Source organism: Prunus avium, chromosome 1 (genome assembly GCF_965620075.1).
Source record: "Prunus avium chromosome 1, drPruAviu1.hap1.1, whole genome shotgun sequence".
In the NCBI taxonomy this organism is placed as follows: domain Eukaryota; kingdom Viridiplantae; phylum Streptophyta; class Magnoliopsida; order Rosales; family Rosaceae; genus Prunus; species Prunus avium.
In genome coordinates, this window is record NC_142284.1 from 20,603,551 (window position 1) to 20,621,372 (window position 17,822).

Consider the following 17,822-nt stretch of genomic DNA (forward strand, 5'->3'; position numbering starts at 1 on the left):
TCAAAGATCCCTACAGATCTCTAAGATCTCCAATTGACAACTCATGGGAAACTTTCCACATAATTTTCACACCCTAAAGGTTTGGGGTGATTTTCAATATGGGTCATAGGGTTTCAATTTCATCAATTTACACCACCAACATCATTAAAAGTAGGCGTGGGCACGGTCCGGTTTGGTCCGGTTTCACCCTCAAACCACAGCTGAACCAATTAAACTTTCACGGTCCGGTGTGGTTCGGTTTGAGCTAAAATCAAAACAAAAACCAAACCAAACCAAACCAAACCATTCATATCCGGTTTGGTGCGGTTTGGTTCGGCCGGTTTAGGCATAAAAGAAAACATGCTTACAATAACACAAAACCTGTTAAGATTTGTATTCCATCAAATAATCCTAAAACTGAACTTGCTCCTAACAAACATAAACATTTTCATCAAAGTTCATCCAAAATTCCAGCAACAAACTTCAACATACAATCCCATATTTTCAAACAAATACAAACAAATTTCAATACCCAATCGATTAATACAATTGGAAATTACATACCAACTAGTCAGCTACAACATTCATTCTGATTTTATCAAATTAATGCAAAGAACAAAAAGCCAAACAAACACATTTCTTCTTATTCTTCTGCAAGGCATTTCTGAGAGAACCATTAACCATATACTCTGTCACTGTTGGCACAGAACCTCCATGCCCATCAAGCACAACACCATAGAAGCTACCACAAAGAGGTGGTGCAAATGTATTCTTGGACTTCCTTTGGACACATCCTCATCTTCCTGTGGAAACGAGAATTACATAGTCAGGGCTCGGAGAACTTCTTGTAAAGTCTAAATCTAACATGATCTAGTTCAATAGATGTGAACAAAAAATATATTCATCTATATTAGTTATGCAAACTCACAACCTGATGTTTTCCAATAAATAATAAAATGCCTCCATATTATTCCAAACTGAATGACAAATATAGGAACACAAAAGCCAATCAGTGATCCTAAATATAAACTGAACTAAAATTTTCATGTATCTAAAAGTTCTAATCATTAGTATTGAATTTCAGTTCTAAGTGCAAAATTCAATCAAAGCAAAATCGGAAAAAAAAATAAAAAGTTCCCACAATAAAAAACTCCAAGAGTAGAACTCCCTGAACAAGCACATAGAGCTGCAGAACATAAAAAAATCCAGGAAAACCCATATACTAAGCTCAAGACAGACATACAACATGAATTGGGTTTGAACCCAATGAACAGAATACTAATTACCATAACTTAAAGAAACACCAGACCAATTACATCATAAAACAAAAACCAATAAACAAAATAACCCATAAAGCATTTCAAGACAGAACCAAAAAGAATAAAGAATAAATAGACAGAAAAAACTTACAGCATGAGGAGGAGGAGGAGATGTTTTGGAAGGTTTGTCAGAAATGGGATTGAGCAAGACAGTGGTGAGATTAGATACAGAATACTAAGCTCAAGACAGACATGAAGTGGTATGAGCTATTTTCTCCAAGCCCCATTGAGTATGAGCAAGACTTTCTGGCGGCTGCTTGACAACGTTGGGGTTTTTTTTCAGATTAGGTTTGAGTTTTGGTTGTAGAGAAGAGGACAGAGGCTTCGAATGTGAGTGTAGTGGAGGGTTTTCTTGGTTTTGTTCTGTTTTGGGGTCCAATTAGGTGTGAAAGGGTACATAATATGACTTTCTACTAACCAATTGTTGTTTGACACATGTATATTAAATAAAATTAATATTAAATGGAGTTATATCGGTTCGGTTTGGTTTAGGATAGTTTCAAAAACACTTAAACTGCAGCCGAACCAAACCAATCCGGTTCGGATCGATTTTTCAAACTGTTGACTTTTTCTTTGGTCAAAACCAAACCAAACCAAACCAATATAATCGGTTTGGCCGGTGTAACCGGATCGGCCGGATTGATGCCCACCCCTAATTAAAAGTGACCAATTTCAACCCTTCGTTAAGTTGACCGTATTGTAACAACCCAAATCTTAATTAATATTTAACTATTAATTTAATAGAGGAAAAGACTCATTTACCCTTAGATTATTTTATTTGGTTTTAAATTGACCTTTTGACCGAGAAAGAATTTGGGAAATCCGATTATACCGTTGCATAGAGCGCAACAAAACGAGTCCGTAGACACGTAGTGGACTCAAATCAGACTTGTAACGAAGAAGTTACGAGTAAAATACATAAGAAGGGCAAAATTGCAAATTTCGAAAATCAGATTTAAAAATCTGATTCTCTCTCTCTCCTCACTTCCTCTTCTTCTTCTTCGCGAAACTTCCTCCCCCCCCCCCCCCCCTGTTTTTCTTTTGCTCCAGCCAACACCCCAAACTGCCACTAACACCCAGCCACTCATCACCTGCAACCACCAGACCGGCCAAGGAAGCATCGCCGCCACCTCTGCAACCCAGCCCAGCCGTCAGCCGCCGCGAGTTTCACCGGAAAACTGCAGAAAAAACGGGCTGGTTTTTGCTCAAACTTCTCACCGCTCGTTCTTCCTCCTCCAGCCACCAAATTGGACGAAATAGGTATGTTTTTTCGACTGATTTTCACGTTCTAGCTGATGGTTGGGTCGGATTGGAGAGATTTTGAGGTTTGAGGGGTTAATTTTCGAGTTAAGTTTCTGCCGGTTTTGCGTCGCCGAGTTCAGCCACTTCCGGCCACTTTTTGGCCATAGTCCAAGAACAAAAGTGGTTCCAAATAGGGTATATTACCTAGCATAGGAGTTTGGGCCGACGTTGTGGAGAAAATCCGGTCACCGGAAATTGTTAGGTACACCCATGCGCTGCCGGCGCGTGGGCGGCGCGTGGGACAGGTAACAGAAGCCACTCTTGGTCCTAAAATAATCCTCGTGTCCTCACGAGCGCGTAGGATTTCGCGGATCTCAATTCGGATAACGTTTGAACCCCGAACGGATCTCGCATAGTGTGCGATTTCCGGGTTCAATACGTTCGGACCGTTGGATCATAGCCAAACTGGAGTATGTTGATTTAGGTATTTTAAGGATCGTGTAGGATTAAACAGATCGTAAATCGGAGTCCCGGATGCTCTGGAAAAGCCAACCCTAGGGCTAGGTTTACGGAAAATCGTTCGTCCATCCGATCGTGCAATCGTGAGTAATCCGACCGCTCGATCGAGACCAAACTCTCGGGACATGTGTCCTAGACTTATCGGAACCTCGAGTAATGATCGGATCGAAATTCTGAGGTCGTGGACCCCACGGGGTCCCGAGTTGACTTTTGGGGACTTTATCACTTTTGAGTCCCGAGATATTTCTAAGTCATGCCCTTTGAGAGGAAAGTTAATTTGGGCATAGGAATGACCCTAAAGTGATGCACGCACTTTTAAGAGCCGGGGGTCAGGATTTTTAATTTAATATTATATTACTGAGCAGAGTTTTTAATAAAATATTATGATGGTTATACAGGCACCCGGGCACCAGGTGACCCGCATGAGAGACCTTCAAAGGGTCCAGCTAGCTCAGAGTATCTGTGAGTGGACTGTTTGTTTTATAAACGTTTTATGCATTTTAATTTCATTATTTGATCTTGAATAAGTTTTACTGAATACAGCTTTCCTAGCATGACTTGATAGATTTAAATATTTCTGTTTATTTATGTGCTGCCTAGTGGAACATTTAAAAAGGGATTTGGAAAGTCAGAACTGAGGTATTATCAGATTAAATGCCAGCAGGATTTAAGGAATAGTTTTATAAGTAGTTTTATAAACTTTAATCTTTTTCAAAATTATATAGATATGTATATACATTTATTTTTAAGCCACTATAGGTACCCAAGGTTGCCTTCAATAGAATAAATGTTGCCTCGGAAATAAAGTTGCCTTCGGAATAAAATTATGTTGCCTTCGGTATTATTGATGTCGACGGAAATCTAGTTGCCTTTGGGTAGGTCAGTATGCTTGACACAGCCCCACGAGTCTCAGGGACGCTCGAACCGTGTGGTGCTAGGATTGCGGATCAGGGCGACCAAGTGTCCCTTGAATTCTGCTAGGATTGCGGCTTGGGTGACCTTGTGTTTCCCGAGGTCTGCTAGGACGTGTCACTCCGGTGGCACAAGGATGGAATTGACGGATTATATGGAATTGACGGATTATAAGGAATTGACGGAATTATAGATGGGTACATGTTGTGTAGATACAGCTGCACCAAAATGGGTTCAACTGCATCCTCAACTTGTGATACTCGCAAGTGCACGAGCCGTTCGGTAGTATAGCGTATGTAAGTGCGAGGTCGATCCCACGAGGATTGGTGATTGAATGATTCAATTCATTTTCCCTACACAAAACAGAAATGAAAAAGAAGGGAAATAAATAAAACAAGAAAGAAAGAAAATAACTAACTCAAGTAGATAAGTTCCCAAGTTCAATTAGATTAATGGATTGATTCTAGCTAAAGTATGATTAAGCCATGGTGTGTGGTCATAACCTTGTGTTCCTAATTCCCTAATTTGATCATTTGTTGTCTAACCTAAAATTAAGCATTAGGAACCCATTAAGCATAGAAGAACATTTTAAACAACCAAGTATGTATCTAATCCCTGTTGTCGAATGTCCATACATACTCTTCCTATTCATAGTTCAATTCGAATTAAAGCATGGTGTCTACTCTTAATTCAAACCAAGATAGCTAGCATGCAAGCCTAAATGGTGATCAATCATTCAAACTAGCATATTAACTTATAAGCATAATGAATAAGAACAAAAACCATAATTGAAACTTGGAAACTAATCAAACTTGAAACTAAAGAAAAGAATTTACATAACAATGAAAATTAAGTAGAACTTGGAAAAACTTAAGGAGAATTTCAGCACAAAGATCTCATTATAACAATTGAAAACTAGAAAGAGAAACTAAGAGAATTTGAGGGAGAGAAGGGAAGGGAGCTCTAGAGAAGTGTTTGAGAGCTCCCCCCCTTGGGGTGTTGTTACAAGCTTAGAGAACTTCCCTATTTATAGGCCTAGGGGAAGTGAAAATCAGAATTCAATAAGACTAATGCATACAACACTTGAATTATAAAATCTGAAATGGTTGATGCACTTGTATTAGAAAATCTGAAATGGGTGATGCACTTGTATTAGAAAATCTTGAATTGGTTGATGCACTTCACCACTAAATCCCACCAGCAGCCCTAGCTCATCTTCATGTCACCATGACCAAGCTTCCAACCAGAAATCATAGCTCATACCTAGCTCACCATGACCAAGCATCCAACCAGCACATGCTGAGGTCAGCATGACCAGCAACTTCAAGGGCTTACAACTTGGGCTTATCTTAATCAAATTAGGACTTTAAGCACTCTAAATTGAAGTTCAGAATGTCTTCTTTCCAGCCATATGTTATTTGGGCCAATCCAAGGTCGGAGGAAGAAGTTAAGGCCGAAACAAATTGCTAACTCATTTTCCGCGCTGATAAGATCCATCCTGAGCATGGTTCTGTGTTTGCTAGGTAACGGACTCCAGATTTATCCAATGGGGCTGAAGTTTGGATATGTTATAGTACACACCAATTGGAGCAACTTTCATGAAGAATGTGGCCTCATCCGAGCTATGTAGGTTGCTGAAACAAAGCTTGCAATATGACCTACGGAACTGGACTGGCAGGGGGCTGTAGCCATAATGAATTTGTCTTTAAGCTCTTCATCAATTCATCCAAATTAGGCCTTAACATGCTTGAATTGCATGAATTATGTTCTCCAAAGCCATCATTGTTACCTAAAGCTCAATTAACTGAAAGATAAACACAAAAAGGATTAAAAGCACAAGTTTAACTCAAAAACATAACCAAATCATAAGCTAGAAGGGTAAGAAATAATATACAATTATGAACCGATCAGTACACCTGGTGGTAGATTAAAAGTTGATTTCAATGCTTTCAATGATTTAATGTTTGATCAAGTATGTGATTGATTATATATATATATATATATATATATATATATATATATATATATATATATAGATATGAATGCAGTAATTCCAGTACGAGTATTTATATAAGAAATGATTTAGTCTTTATAACAGTTTTTACAGTGGGGTTAGTATGTTCTTATACTATGTTTTAAAACCTTGTTTTTGGTCCACTCACTCTTTTTAATGTTTTACGCCCCCAGGCAGTAAGCGTGCAAAGTGAGCCACCACCAGGCCGAGTCCATCATCCGCCACCTTCCTTGACAAAGTAGGGTCTTGTTTAATTAGTTTTACTTGTAATCTAATCTGTGTAGAGCTCTGATATTGCCCTAGAACACTTGTCTAACTGTTAGTATGTAAATTTTTGTATGCTGGCAGTTGGTGTATATTTTTATATGCATGTTTGATAGGTGTAATCTTGGGATTGGTCTAATCGCAGGGGAGACTCTGCTGAAATTTTCGGCAAAAGTCAAACCCCAGTTTTAAGTGAAGCTTGACTAGCAGGGCAATTAGGTCAGTTGTGGCCGGCACTTGCCAGGTGTCGGACACGCACAGGATTCGGCTCAGATTTCAAAGTGGAATTTGGATCGGGTCCTGTCAGTATGGTCAGAAATTAACTGATGATGTGAATACTGTGGGATCCACCTCATGAATTGACTGACCACTTACACTAAGTATACCTCCTTTAAAAAAAAATCTTAAAATCCATTATATTAAATGATAAAAAAAGATAAAAATTAAACAACCTATTAAAAAATATTTGAAAAAAAAAATTCATACCCAATCGCACCATCCCAGCCCTTGTCCCATTCCCAAGACGCGGCCCCACCCCGACATTCCCCACTTCCGCTCTTATTGTATCTATGCTCTCTCTCACAGTTCAGTGGCATTGCCAAACCATCTCACCTTCAAAAAACAATCCATCTATGCATCCAATTCATCATCCAAACAGAGAAGAAAGGAAAATAGAACAACCAAAACAACCAACCATTACACCTAACATCAAATACCCAATCTCTCTTTCCCTCTTTGAAAATATGATCAAGTCACCCATAGCCTCTAAAAAACTAGTTCTTTCTTGGTGAAATGACTGCACCACCATCATTCATCAGTCTAATCTCACAGCAACACAACCACCTACAAAAGTATGAGAAAAGCCATCTTGAATGGAGTTACCGATGTAATCTCCCCCACGTTGACCACCACACCACCATGCGACACATGCCATGTGCCACTCAACTCTCGAGGCTCTGCCTTACGAAACCCAACCGCACCAACCATACCCGATCTCTCTCTCTCTCTCTCTAACTGGCAAAACCATCATCCTTTAGGTAGAGAGAGAGAGGATGATTGTGTTAGAGCTTTCAACCTAAAGGATGATGGTTTTGCCAGAGAGAGAGAGAGAGAGAGAGAGAGAGAGAGAGAGGCTGGGGGCTATGGTTGGTGTGGATCAAGGTCTAAAATATCGATGATATCGGAAATATCGGTAGTCCAAAAACACGGAAATTTCGATGGAAATATCGGGATATTATCGATATCGATAAAAATTGAATAAAAACCACGGAAATTGTAAGAAAAACTCGGAAATTTTTATTAAAACTTTGGAGAATGTTTATTTAGTCAATTATCTATTAGTTTATCACCAAAAAAAAATTAAAAGGAAATGCATTGCATGATGGATTTAACTGATTTAAGTTGATTATACAGCGAGCTGGCAAACATTGTGAGTGTAGAAAATATGTAGTAATTAATGAAAAAAGATTAAACACACCATAATCATTTATATATAATGATTTGCTACAATATTTTACACTTTATACATTGCATGGTAAGATACATGAGTGACTTAGTACCACATAGAGTTTCTATGAGGTTCAAATTTTTCATTATCTTCATCATCTCTATGTGTAGAGTAAGTGTATTGTGAAGAGTAGTCATCAAATGATAAATCCCCAAAATAGTTTTGCATGTAATTGTTAACATGCCACCCATATAAATATAAATATTTTAGCATATTATCATAAAAACATAAGTGATATGATGGTTAAGATGTTGGAGGAGTAAAATGGTAGGGGTTCAAATCCTCTTTGTGTTTTTTTTTCCTTCCCTTTTTTCTCTTTTTTTTTTTTTTTTCTTTTACATCGATATTTTCGATATTTTCGATATTTTGACAAAATATTGCTAAAGTGTGAGCGAAATTATCGACATCGATATTTTCTGATATTATCGTTGATATTGTCGATATTTATACGATATGTACATGGATATGTTCCGAAATATCCGTGATTCGAAAAAATCGAAATATCCTTGATATTTTGTCAATATTATCGATATTTCATACTATGGTGTGGATTTGTAGTTTTTTAAAAATTAAAAAAAAAAAATCTTTTTTATTTATTTATATAATTGATTTTAAGATTTTTTTAAAAGGAGATTAGTGAGTCAATTCATGAGGTGGGGGTCCCACCGTATCCATGTCATTAGTTAACGTCTGACGAGATGGTCAACTTAATGGAGGGTGTAAATTGGTCACTTTTAATATTGTTAGGGTGTAAATTGATGAAATTCCAACCTTGTTGCCCATATTGAAAATAACCCCAAACTTCCAAGGTGTGAAATGTCATTACCCTAATTTTTATTTTTATTGCTATGCCACATGTTGGAATGATTTCCAACTGACGTAACTTTCAAGTTGTGATTATTGCTTGATGCTACAACAATACTGAATAGAGAATCTTTTATGCCCGAATTCAGTTTTACTGATTTTCGTCAATTTAATTTCCTTAATATTATGTTTATTTTCCATTTTGTAGCAAGATTGTTGCAATTGATTATTCATCTTTCCATTAGGCTATTTATAGTCAGGTTATTCAAGGCGCATATTATCGATTATTCGTCTTTCTTTTAGGCTATTTATAGCACACTCGCACAATATAATCTCTTGCCTATTTCTAAGGTTGGGGCGATTTTTTTTTTTTGGACAAAGCTGGGGCGATTTTGGGGCAAGCATTTTTTGGCACGCCTAGTTGGACTTCTAGTGCAAGATTTGAATCATGAATCAATATGGTTACAAAAACTATAATTCGAACTACAGTGAAGACAATGACAACAAGTTGCCAAACTATGGCTACAATCCAAATTAGTATTATTATTAAGGACTAATGTCATTTTAGTCCCTGGAGGTTTAGGGTCATTATCGAAATGGGCCCCCAGGTTTCAATTTCATCAATTTCGTACTTGACATTTCCAAAACTTACCAATTTACACCTGCTGTTACATTGACCATCAGGTCAGACGTTAAATGATGACATGGCAGTCGTGGGTCCCACCACATAATCTAACTAGCCAGTCGAAATAGTCCAAACGAAGGGCATTTCCGGGAAAAAAAAATTTTGTTTTGTAAAAAAGGAAGTTAACTGTCTGCTTCGTTGCACCTTATATTCAACATAAGGCGAGAGGAAGCTGGCCAGAGGAAACTAGCGAAGAAGATCTAGAAGCGATTGGATGTCAAGAATGGATGAAGAGGCGCCGATGTGTTGGTGTGGCAAGGCTGCTACAATTCGAACCTCTTGGACAAATTCGAATCCTGGGAGGCGATTTTCCATGTATAGAACAAAGGTACGTGAGAATAATAAGGGTTTTAAGGGTTACCAGTTCTGGGCATGGTTTGATTCGGAAATGTGTGAACGGTCAAAGGCAATGATTCCTGGGCTTCTAAAATTGCGGAACAAGTTGGAGAAATCAGTGGCAAAGGCAAGACAAAGAGAAAGGTCGTCTGGGTGTTGTTGGTGGCTTCGTGGGTACTGTTTGCAAGCTTCATTTTGGGAGGGATGCGTGGATCTGGAGTGAACAAAAAGAAGAGTTTCGAATTAGCTTCTACCATGCTATGAAGTGTTTCTGGGTTGTTGGTTATTGGGGTATTTGTGTTGTTTATGTGCTTTTGTATGTGATTTTGTAAGGGTTTACTTGCTATGTAAGGGTTAAGGCACACATGAAATGCATTTAGTAAGTTTTTGTTTGTTAATGGGATTGTGAAGGCAACATTTGCAGTGAATTACATGTAAATGAAGTGAAAATGAAGTGAATGCCCAAAACAATGTAAAGAGAAGTTTGAAAATTTTGCCAAAACAAGCAATTCCTAAAACAATACATGTGCTAAATGAAGTCAAATTATGCAAACAATAACTTAGAAAATTTTCCAATCAAAATGGGCTCAAAATAGCCAGATAATACATTCACAATTACATATTTCTTGTCCTGTGAAATCCATTCCAAAAGGGCAATCAGTGGATGTATTTGCATTCACAGTGGCTGAAGCTTATGTGAATGCCATTACATCCATAAAAAAAGGTCATTCATTAAGTTACACATGACCAATTGACCAAAAACAACCCTTAATCACAAGTCATTAAGTTATACAGGACCAAGTTATACATGACCAATTTACCCTAGGGTTTAGGACCCTTTAATCACAAAATGCTAGTCTAACAACCCCAAACTATAATGATTCCCTTTTTCAATTAGCTTCAATCTACAACATTTGATCCTGCAATTGATGCACAAGTTGATGAACCAGGACATGAAGTTGAGGCCACTGGAGGTTGAGAAGTGGCATGTCCTTTCTTACTTGGTTTTGGTTGCACAAATTATTCAGGATGTTAAGAGAGGATTTGGAATTTGAAGAAAATTGATAAGAACCATCATAAACAGAAGTTAGTTACCAGAGGTTTCCCTTTTTGCACATGCCTTGGAAGCTTGGATATTTTCTTTTTGGTGCTTGGACCAGTTGAAGTGGATGCTTGGGATGGATCAATAGTGGTCTACAACATAAAAATATTTGTCAAGATGCAACAAAAGTAAGTATTATTAAGGGATAGAATTGAGCAAGATTGAGTTGCTATACCTAGATATTTTCAGTACTTCTCTTCCCCTTACTTGCAGTTTTGGCCTTTGGGGGAAGATTCCTATGCCAAGTCCTCCTATTGTGCCCCTTTTTACCACATTGCCCACATTTGAGAGAGTCCTGTGTGTTGGGAATATGATTTTGCCCTTGTGCTTTCCCTCTTCTTTCTTTCTACATTTTCTTGGCCTTCCAGGTTGTTTAGAGTAAGAAGGAGGAAGACATGGTGGAAAGTCAGTCTTACCCCACATATCCATCCCATTCATAGGTAGTATGAGATTATCATATGTCTTCAAGTAAGTTGTTGTCAAATAGCAGTCATCCACAAAATCCATGACATTAAGACCCCCTTTATAATTTATGGCTGAAATATCATGAACACAAGGCCATCCCTGCAAATCCCATGCTCTACAAGAACAACTCTTTAATTCCAAGTCCACAATATATTGTGCATGGCCACCAGTTAACACTTGGAATTTACCTCCACCTGACCACATTGCCACACAAGCACTTGCCTTGGCTTTATTTGCCTCCACCTTCTTAACAATTCTTGGGCAGATAGGGTTGTTCCATTTTTTCATTTTATCTCTTCTTCCCTGTATTCTCTTCATCAGCTTACATCTAATATACTCCAACATTGTAAGAATAGGTCTATCCCTACATTCCAATATGGTACCATTGAAAGACTCGCACAGATTATTCAACACCATGTCACACTTCAAATGAGTGCTGAAGTGTGATTTTGACCAATGCCTTGGAGGTTTATTTGGAGTGGTGAGCCATTCATATGCATCATTAGACAGTTTTTTAAGTTCTTCCATGGCCCTTGTAAAGTGGGGAATATTGGTTGCATATGATGCTTCCCAAAACTTGTCTCTCAAGCCTTTTGCTTTGAACAATATCCTATAGTTGCTAAAAAGATGTCTTGCACAGAACCTATGGTCACAATTAGGGACCACTTGCTCAAAAGCAGGCAATAATCCTTTTTGTTTGTCAGATATAAAGGTGAAGACAAATTGATTAACAATCTCACAATCCTTAACCAATAGCTCTAGAAACCAAATCCAAGATTCCTTGCACTCTGATTCCACAACTGCGTATGCAATCACCCAGGTTTCATTGTTGCCGTCTATACCCACTGCAGTTAAAAGTTGCCCTGCATAAACACTCTTCAAAAAGCACCCATCTAAACCTATAATGGGCATGCATCCAGCTTTGAACCCTTCCTTAGCAGCTCCTAAACAAACATACAACCTTTGAAACTGTGGTTTCCCCAACTTTTCTTTGAAATCACACTTAACCATTGCTGTGGTTCTTGGATTAGTGTTCCTTAATTCTTGACAATAATCCCATATTCTTGAATATTGTTCATTAAAAGTTCCCTCAATCAACTTTAGTGCCTTCTCTTTTGCCCTATACACTTGTTGTTTTGACACCCCTGTATTATAATCCTTCTCAACAGTCTCCTTGAATGAGCTGACAGGCCAATGAGGATTGGTCTTTAATGTCTCAACATATTTCTTGCTTATCCAAGTTGACTTGACAGTAGGGTTCTCCCATAACTGTGTACATGTGTGCTCACGTACATATGTCTTCACTTGCAATGTGTTCTCATGTTGCATTTTTGAAGCATATATCATCCACTCACAATCTGGGTCCCCACAAACTGCCTTCAGCTTCCAAGCCTTACTCCTAATAAATACAACATCCATTTTCTACAAGATGGCGTGTTCTCTGACAGCTGCCCTAAAGACCTTACAATCAGTAAACAACATGCCAATCTCAAACTTTGGATCTGCCATGTCAGTTGCAGCATTGAACTCTAGCCAATTCTTATCACCTTCATGGTCAAAATTACAGTTGGCATAATCCTTACACTCAAAATCTTCAGAATCCAATTCAACATCTGTAGGCCAATCAGGAGCAACCTCATTCCCAGTTTGTTTCACCCCTGTCCATTCAGTTTGGTCATCCACCCATTTTTCAAAAGAAGCATCATCTTCATCTTCATCTCCATCTTCACTAAAGTTCTTGGAAATCACATAATCAGAGTCCTCACTATCAGCAGAATCATCATCAAAATCTTCAAAGTTTGCAGCATTTGCATATCTTCTTCTACTTCTCAACTTCTTGGAATGGCTTTTGGACTCGGTCCTAATGCCCTCAACAGTTCCTTTCACAGCTTCTTTGTCTTTCTGTTGAACATTATTTTTCCTCCTCAATCCCTTGCATCTTTTTTTTACCAAAAGCAGACTTGACCCTATGTGACATGTCATCCGTCACTTTATGTTTGCCTTTGCCTTTGTCAGAAGAACCCTAATTATTGACAGTGGTATTGACAGTAGCCTTTTCTTTGCCTTTTGTAGAAGCTTCATCAGTCAACCCTTCTTCATTCAACTTTTTGCCTTCTCCACCTGCTTGTTCATTAAACCCTTCTTGATTCAACTCTTTGCCTTGTCCACTTGCTTGTTCATTAAACCCTTCTTCATTCAACTCTTCTATTACAACACTTGTTTTTTTCACCTTTCCCACCTGGGATACTCCCCCACCCATTGCAACAATGGCACCATAATTGTCATCAAGTTCTTCAATCACTACCCCAGTGTTGGTCCCAAAATCATCATCTAAATTTATAAATATGTTTGAAGCCACTTGACTGTAAAACTGCTCTTGACTGCATGCCAACACATGTTCTAGGAATATATTTATCAACCTAGTGTCTGGCACAAATGTTAGCATGTCTAAAACATCTGCATCCTAACTCAGCTTAACTAAGCCACCATCAAAATGACCACCTGGAATATTGTACCAGTAGTTAATGATACCTTAGTACCCTAACTCCTTTACCATGCCATCTATCTTAGTCATTGACATTCTATCCTTATCACAATAATCAAACCAATCAACAGACCCATTCACATAATAGTTACCTTTTAGTTCACCATTGTGGTACATTTCAATAGAAAATCCATCCTCATCCCCTACATGTCAAAAGGCACACATAAATTTTAGTCCCTAACAAAAATACATTCAAGGCTGTTTACACATACAAAAAGACACAAATCATTTTCCAAATATAAAAGACAGAAATCATTTCACCACAAAAAAAGACACAAAAGCCAAACTTTTCATGCCAGTACACACATACACAAAAGGAAAGCATTACTGTCATTATATGACCACATACAAAAGCCAATCAAATTGACACAGTAACAGAAAGACACACCTAACTTGAAACTCACAATCAACATCCATTATAAAAACCCTTGTTTCCAATAGGCAAGTTTCACTCGAAAAACACCATATGCCAAGAATCTTAACATAGTAACCCATACGTACCGTAGAAAGGTTGTCCATATCCTTTGGGACGAAGTGCCCAACTCATATTCTTCAGTTCTTTCCCAAACCTCCGTTTGCAGTTTGATTTTTGCACTAGATGAAGATTCTTTCAAGATTTCGAAGAAACCCTCTCTCAGTCTCAGTCTCTCTTGAAAACTCAAAAACAACAAATTTTTTCCTTTGTTTTGTTCAATTTCATTGTCCAAGCCTTGGATATTGGAACAAGATCCTTGGAAGGCGAGCCCACGCAGACATTTAACTTCCTTTTAAAAAAAAATTCCCTGAAATGCCCTTCGTCTGGACTATTTCAACTGGGTAGTTAGATTATGTGGTGGGACCCACGACTGCCACGTCATCATTTAGTGTCTGACCTCATAGTCAATGTAACGGCCAGTGTTAATTGGTAAGTTTTTGAAATGTCAGGTATGAAATTGATGAAATTGAAACCTGAGGGCCCATTTCGATAATGACCCTAAACCTCCAGGACTAAAATGACGTTAGTCCTATTATTAACAATAATGGTAGTCAATATAGCTACAAGCAAAAAGTATGCATACATAAAGTTATCTAACCTATAAAGAATTAAAAATTTGAAGCAAGATTCAGGGAGCGCAAGCAAAAGGAGAGCACAGGTTCAAATCCCGTTGGGATTTCACAGCAAAAAAATGTGGAAGAAGAGAGAATGAGAGATAGAGCAAGAAAGATTTAGATTTGGGGTTCCTTCCCCTGGATCTCGTCAGATCTGGGTGCATTGGCGGACTATGATGTTTTTCCCTCCTTGTTGCATATCTGGTTGTACATGCGTTAGATCTAGATGGCTTAGGCTGTGAGAACCATCTTGTGAAGCATTTGATGCGTTGTCGCTTTTTTAGTTGTGTTTTGTTGAGTTTCTTTAGTTTTGGTGGTGTTTGTTAATAAACCCCAGAAACTCTTTTGTTGCGTTGTTTGTGAGTTTGTTTGTTTTTGTCACAGGAACTTGTTTGAGTTTGCTGGGTTGTCTAGTCTCTCTAGGAAAGTTAGGTGAGTTATATCGGTTAACGACTAGTTTTGTTCTTGATAAACTGCCTTGATCAAGAACAATGAAGACGGTAGGTTGGGGGGTTTTAGTCAAGATATTTTTAAAATCATTTCTCTCCAGATCGGTTCAGCCCTAGGCTAACTTAGGTCATTAGGGAAGATTTACCCAATTCCATGTCCATCTTATTGCCAATTGGGATGGCTCGCGTTGTAATTTTCTAGTTCTTCGAATAAAATTCTGTCACTTGTAATTCTATCGCTTGAAGCAAGATGTAGGAGAACAAACACTTGTTGCCATTTCAATTATATTTTTCCTGTGTGCAGCTATGGAGCAGGGACTCTTGAGACCAAGACTTACTTCATGTTAGTTCATATAGGGAACAAAAATTAAAAGGTATTATTTTCCAATTCTTTTTTATTTGGATAAAAGTCATGGAGTCCTAATTGTTTGTACGTATTGTTGCATAAGCTGGTAGGTCTGAATTACTTAGTGTTAACATGTGTCGCCACTTTAGGGATAAGAGTTATAAATTTCTGGTTGAGCTCAGATCTCTCTAGTGATTATAGGTTGAACACCCAATAACACGTTGCCCATGTTTCAAGCACAATTAGTTTTGAAGAGGTTGGAAAGTAGGTCTTGAACTTAGCACCGATTATCACTTTTGTCGCCACAAATCCATGCACCATTATCACTTTTGATATGTGTAACACGATTACGTTGTTGCCTCTAAATAGTGGAGAGGTGGAAGAAGGAAGTGTTCGAGTTGCCCGCCTTAAGCCAATTAGTTATAGACATTTGTTTCTAGAAAATCTTCCTTTTTTTTCCAAAAGGAGCCCAACTGTTTTTGGATCTCATTATGTCTTGCCCTTGATGAATGATCATTACTCCCATATTGGAGAAGCTTCGGCTCATTCATGAGACAATCAATATGCACTTTTTCATTCTTCACCATTGATTTACTCCATTTTGTAACTCATTGTGGCACCAATTTAACTTACCAATCAAATTTTTTTGGTATGGCTAATAACATACTTTTCCCAACACCACTTGATCATGTCTTCACAATCTAGCATCTCAAAACATTTGGTTTCAAATCTGAACACCTTACCACCTTTTTGAAGATTAGGGTTGCAGTCAAGAACCAAGGGGCAGAGGTTGGATTCAATTCTGGTTCCAACGGTAGTACATGAGGTTGGCCACTTTTTGAACTAGTAAGGGTTGGCCAAAGCTCGATCTAGACGCTCTGTGACAGTGTTAGAATCACCAAAAGTCACCTCCCACTTGAAAATGTGTCCTTTAAACCCTAGGTCAATGAGGTTATTGCTTGTTATGAACTACAACATGTAGTGTTTTCTTCTAGGATTCCAGTCAACCCTACCCTCTTTTTCGTGTTGCCAAATAACCTCATTGAGATCACCAGCATCTTTTTTGTCAAAATTTGTCAGGGAATTTCAAAATTCCTCTTTCTCTAGACCATAGGGAGTTCCATATAATCAAGTGCATCTTGCGAGAAAGTTGTCAACTGTAGAAAGAATAGTAGTGTTACATTAAATACTCAATTCTCTAGTAGTGTCTACTAGATCTACATTGTAACCTTTTTGAAAACCACAATGCCGTTCTATCATATTTAACCTATGGCTACTCATTTTTGCTTCCATTAAGTAAACTATAGAAGGGTTTTTTGAGCGAATGAGCTCCTTTAGGTAGAGAATTGTCAAGGGATTCCCTAAACCTCGACAGTTCCCGAAGAGGTATATTTACTAAGCTCGTGTGGTTGTTTGAGGCCAGTCACCACAGCCTTGAGGGTTTTCTTCCTTCACATTCTTGTTCCTTTCTAGTCATGTTTCCACCACCTCTTGTTCTTTGGAAGGGCTAATTACCACCTCGCATAGATTGTTCTCGAAGCAAAGAAGTTTGTCACTTTTTTTCTTGGTCTCTCTTGCAAGATTACTTCTGCCACGACCTCCTCTTAGTTTCCCTCACGAGTTTTGACCTCCTTTGCATGAGAAGTGAAGGGAACAACCATGGCTAGGACTAAACAAAACCCATTGTCGCTTGTTTGGCCCTTACAAAAGCCTTGAGTCAATTATCTTTTCCTTCCCATTTCTATGTTTTCCCTCGCGATTAGGTTCTAGATCAAGATCGTGCTCACTTGGCTCAAACAATATCGAGTTTTGAACCTCCTCAATCACTAGTTGGGCTGACACCCCATAGAGAATGAATCCCAACACAACCGGTTTGGGCCCAATAGGCGAGTTGGGCTCAAAGAAGCACAAATCATCAAGGGTCAAGGTGGGATGGTTTTTGGGTCACACCAGCTTTTGTGAAAAGAGAGACTTTTGACCTCTAGGGTAAGTGTGCCATTTCAAAAATTGCAGTGCGTATAGGTTTGCTCTTAGGCATGATAGTACATATCATCCTCTGTTGAAGTTGTGCAATATGCCCCCTTGATTCAGATTATTGCCTTGAGGTATATAAGATGAGGAGTAGAGGTTGTCTCATTCACTGACACACTAACCAAGGCACTTTCTCGATTGCTCACGTGATTTGCACTGCCGGAAACGTCATACAAGCCCTTCACATCACGCTCTTATAGGTGGCAACAATGAT

The 17,822-nt window shown here is 38.4% G+C and overlaps 1 protein-coding gene and 2 long non-coding RNA genes across 3 annotated transcripts; 1 reads left to right on the top strand and 2 right to left on the bottom strand.

The window, feature by feature from the left end:
- Nucleotides 1-402: 402 nt before the first annotated feature.
- On the bottom strand, nt 403-1,609 carry LOC148297535 (uncharacterized). The gene is made up of 2 exons (XR_015834551.1): nt 1,390-1,609; nt 403-782 (listed from the first exon to the last, which is right to left on the bottom strand). It is a non-coding gene; the product is annotated as an uncharacterized LOC148297535 (long non-coding RNA).
- Nucleotides 1,610-2,337: 728 nt separating this feature from the next.
- LOC110756213 (uncharacterized) lies at nt 2,338-6,294 on the top strand. The gene is made up of 3 exons (XR_002526637.2): nt 2,338-2,558; nt 3,458-3,521; nt 6,159-6,294. It is a non-coding gene; the product is annotated as an uncharacterized LOC110756213 (long non-coding RNA).
- Nucleotides 6,295-10,486: 4,192 nt separating this feature from the next.
- LOC110756208 (uncharacterized) lies at nt 10,487-12,567 on the bottom strand. The gene is made up of 3 exons (XM_021957614.2): nt 10,891-12,567; nt 10,677-10,775; nt 10,487-10,501 (listed from the first exon to the last, which is right to left on the bottom strand). The coding sequence occupies exons 1-3, from the start codon at nt 12,565-12,567 to the stop codon at nt 10,487-10,489; spliced, it is 1,791 nt and encodes a 596-aa protein (XP_021813306.2).
- Nucleotides 12,568-17,822: the final 5,255 nt, after the last annotated feature.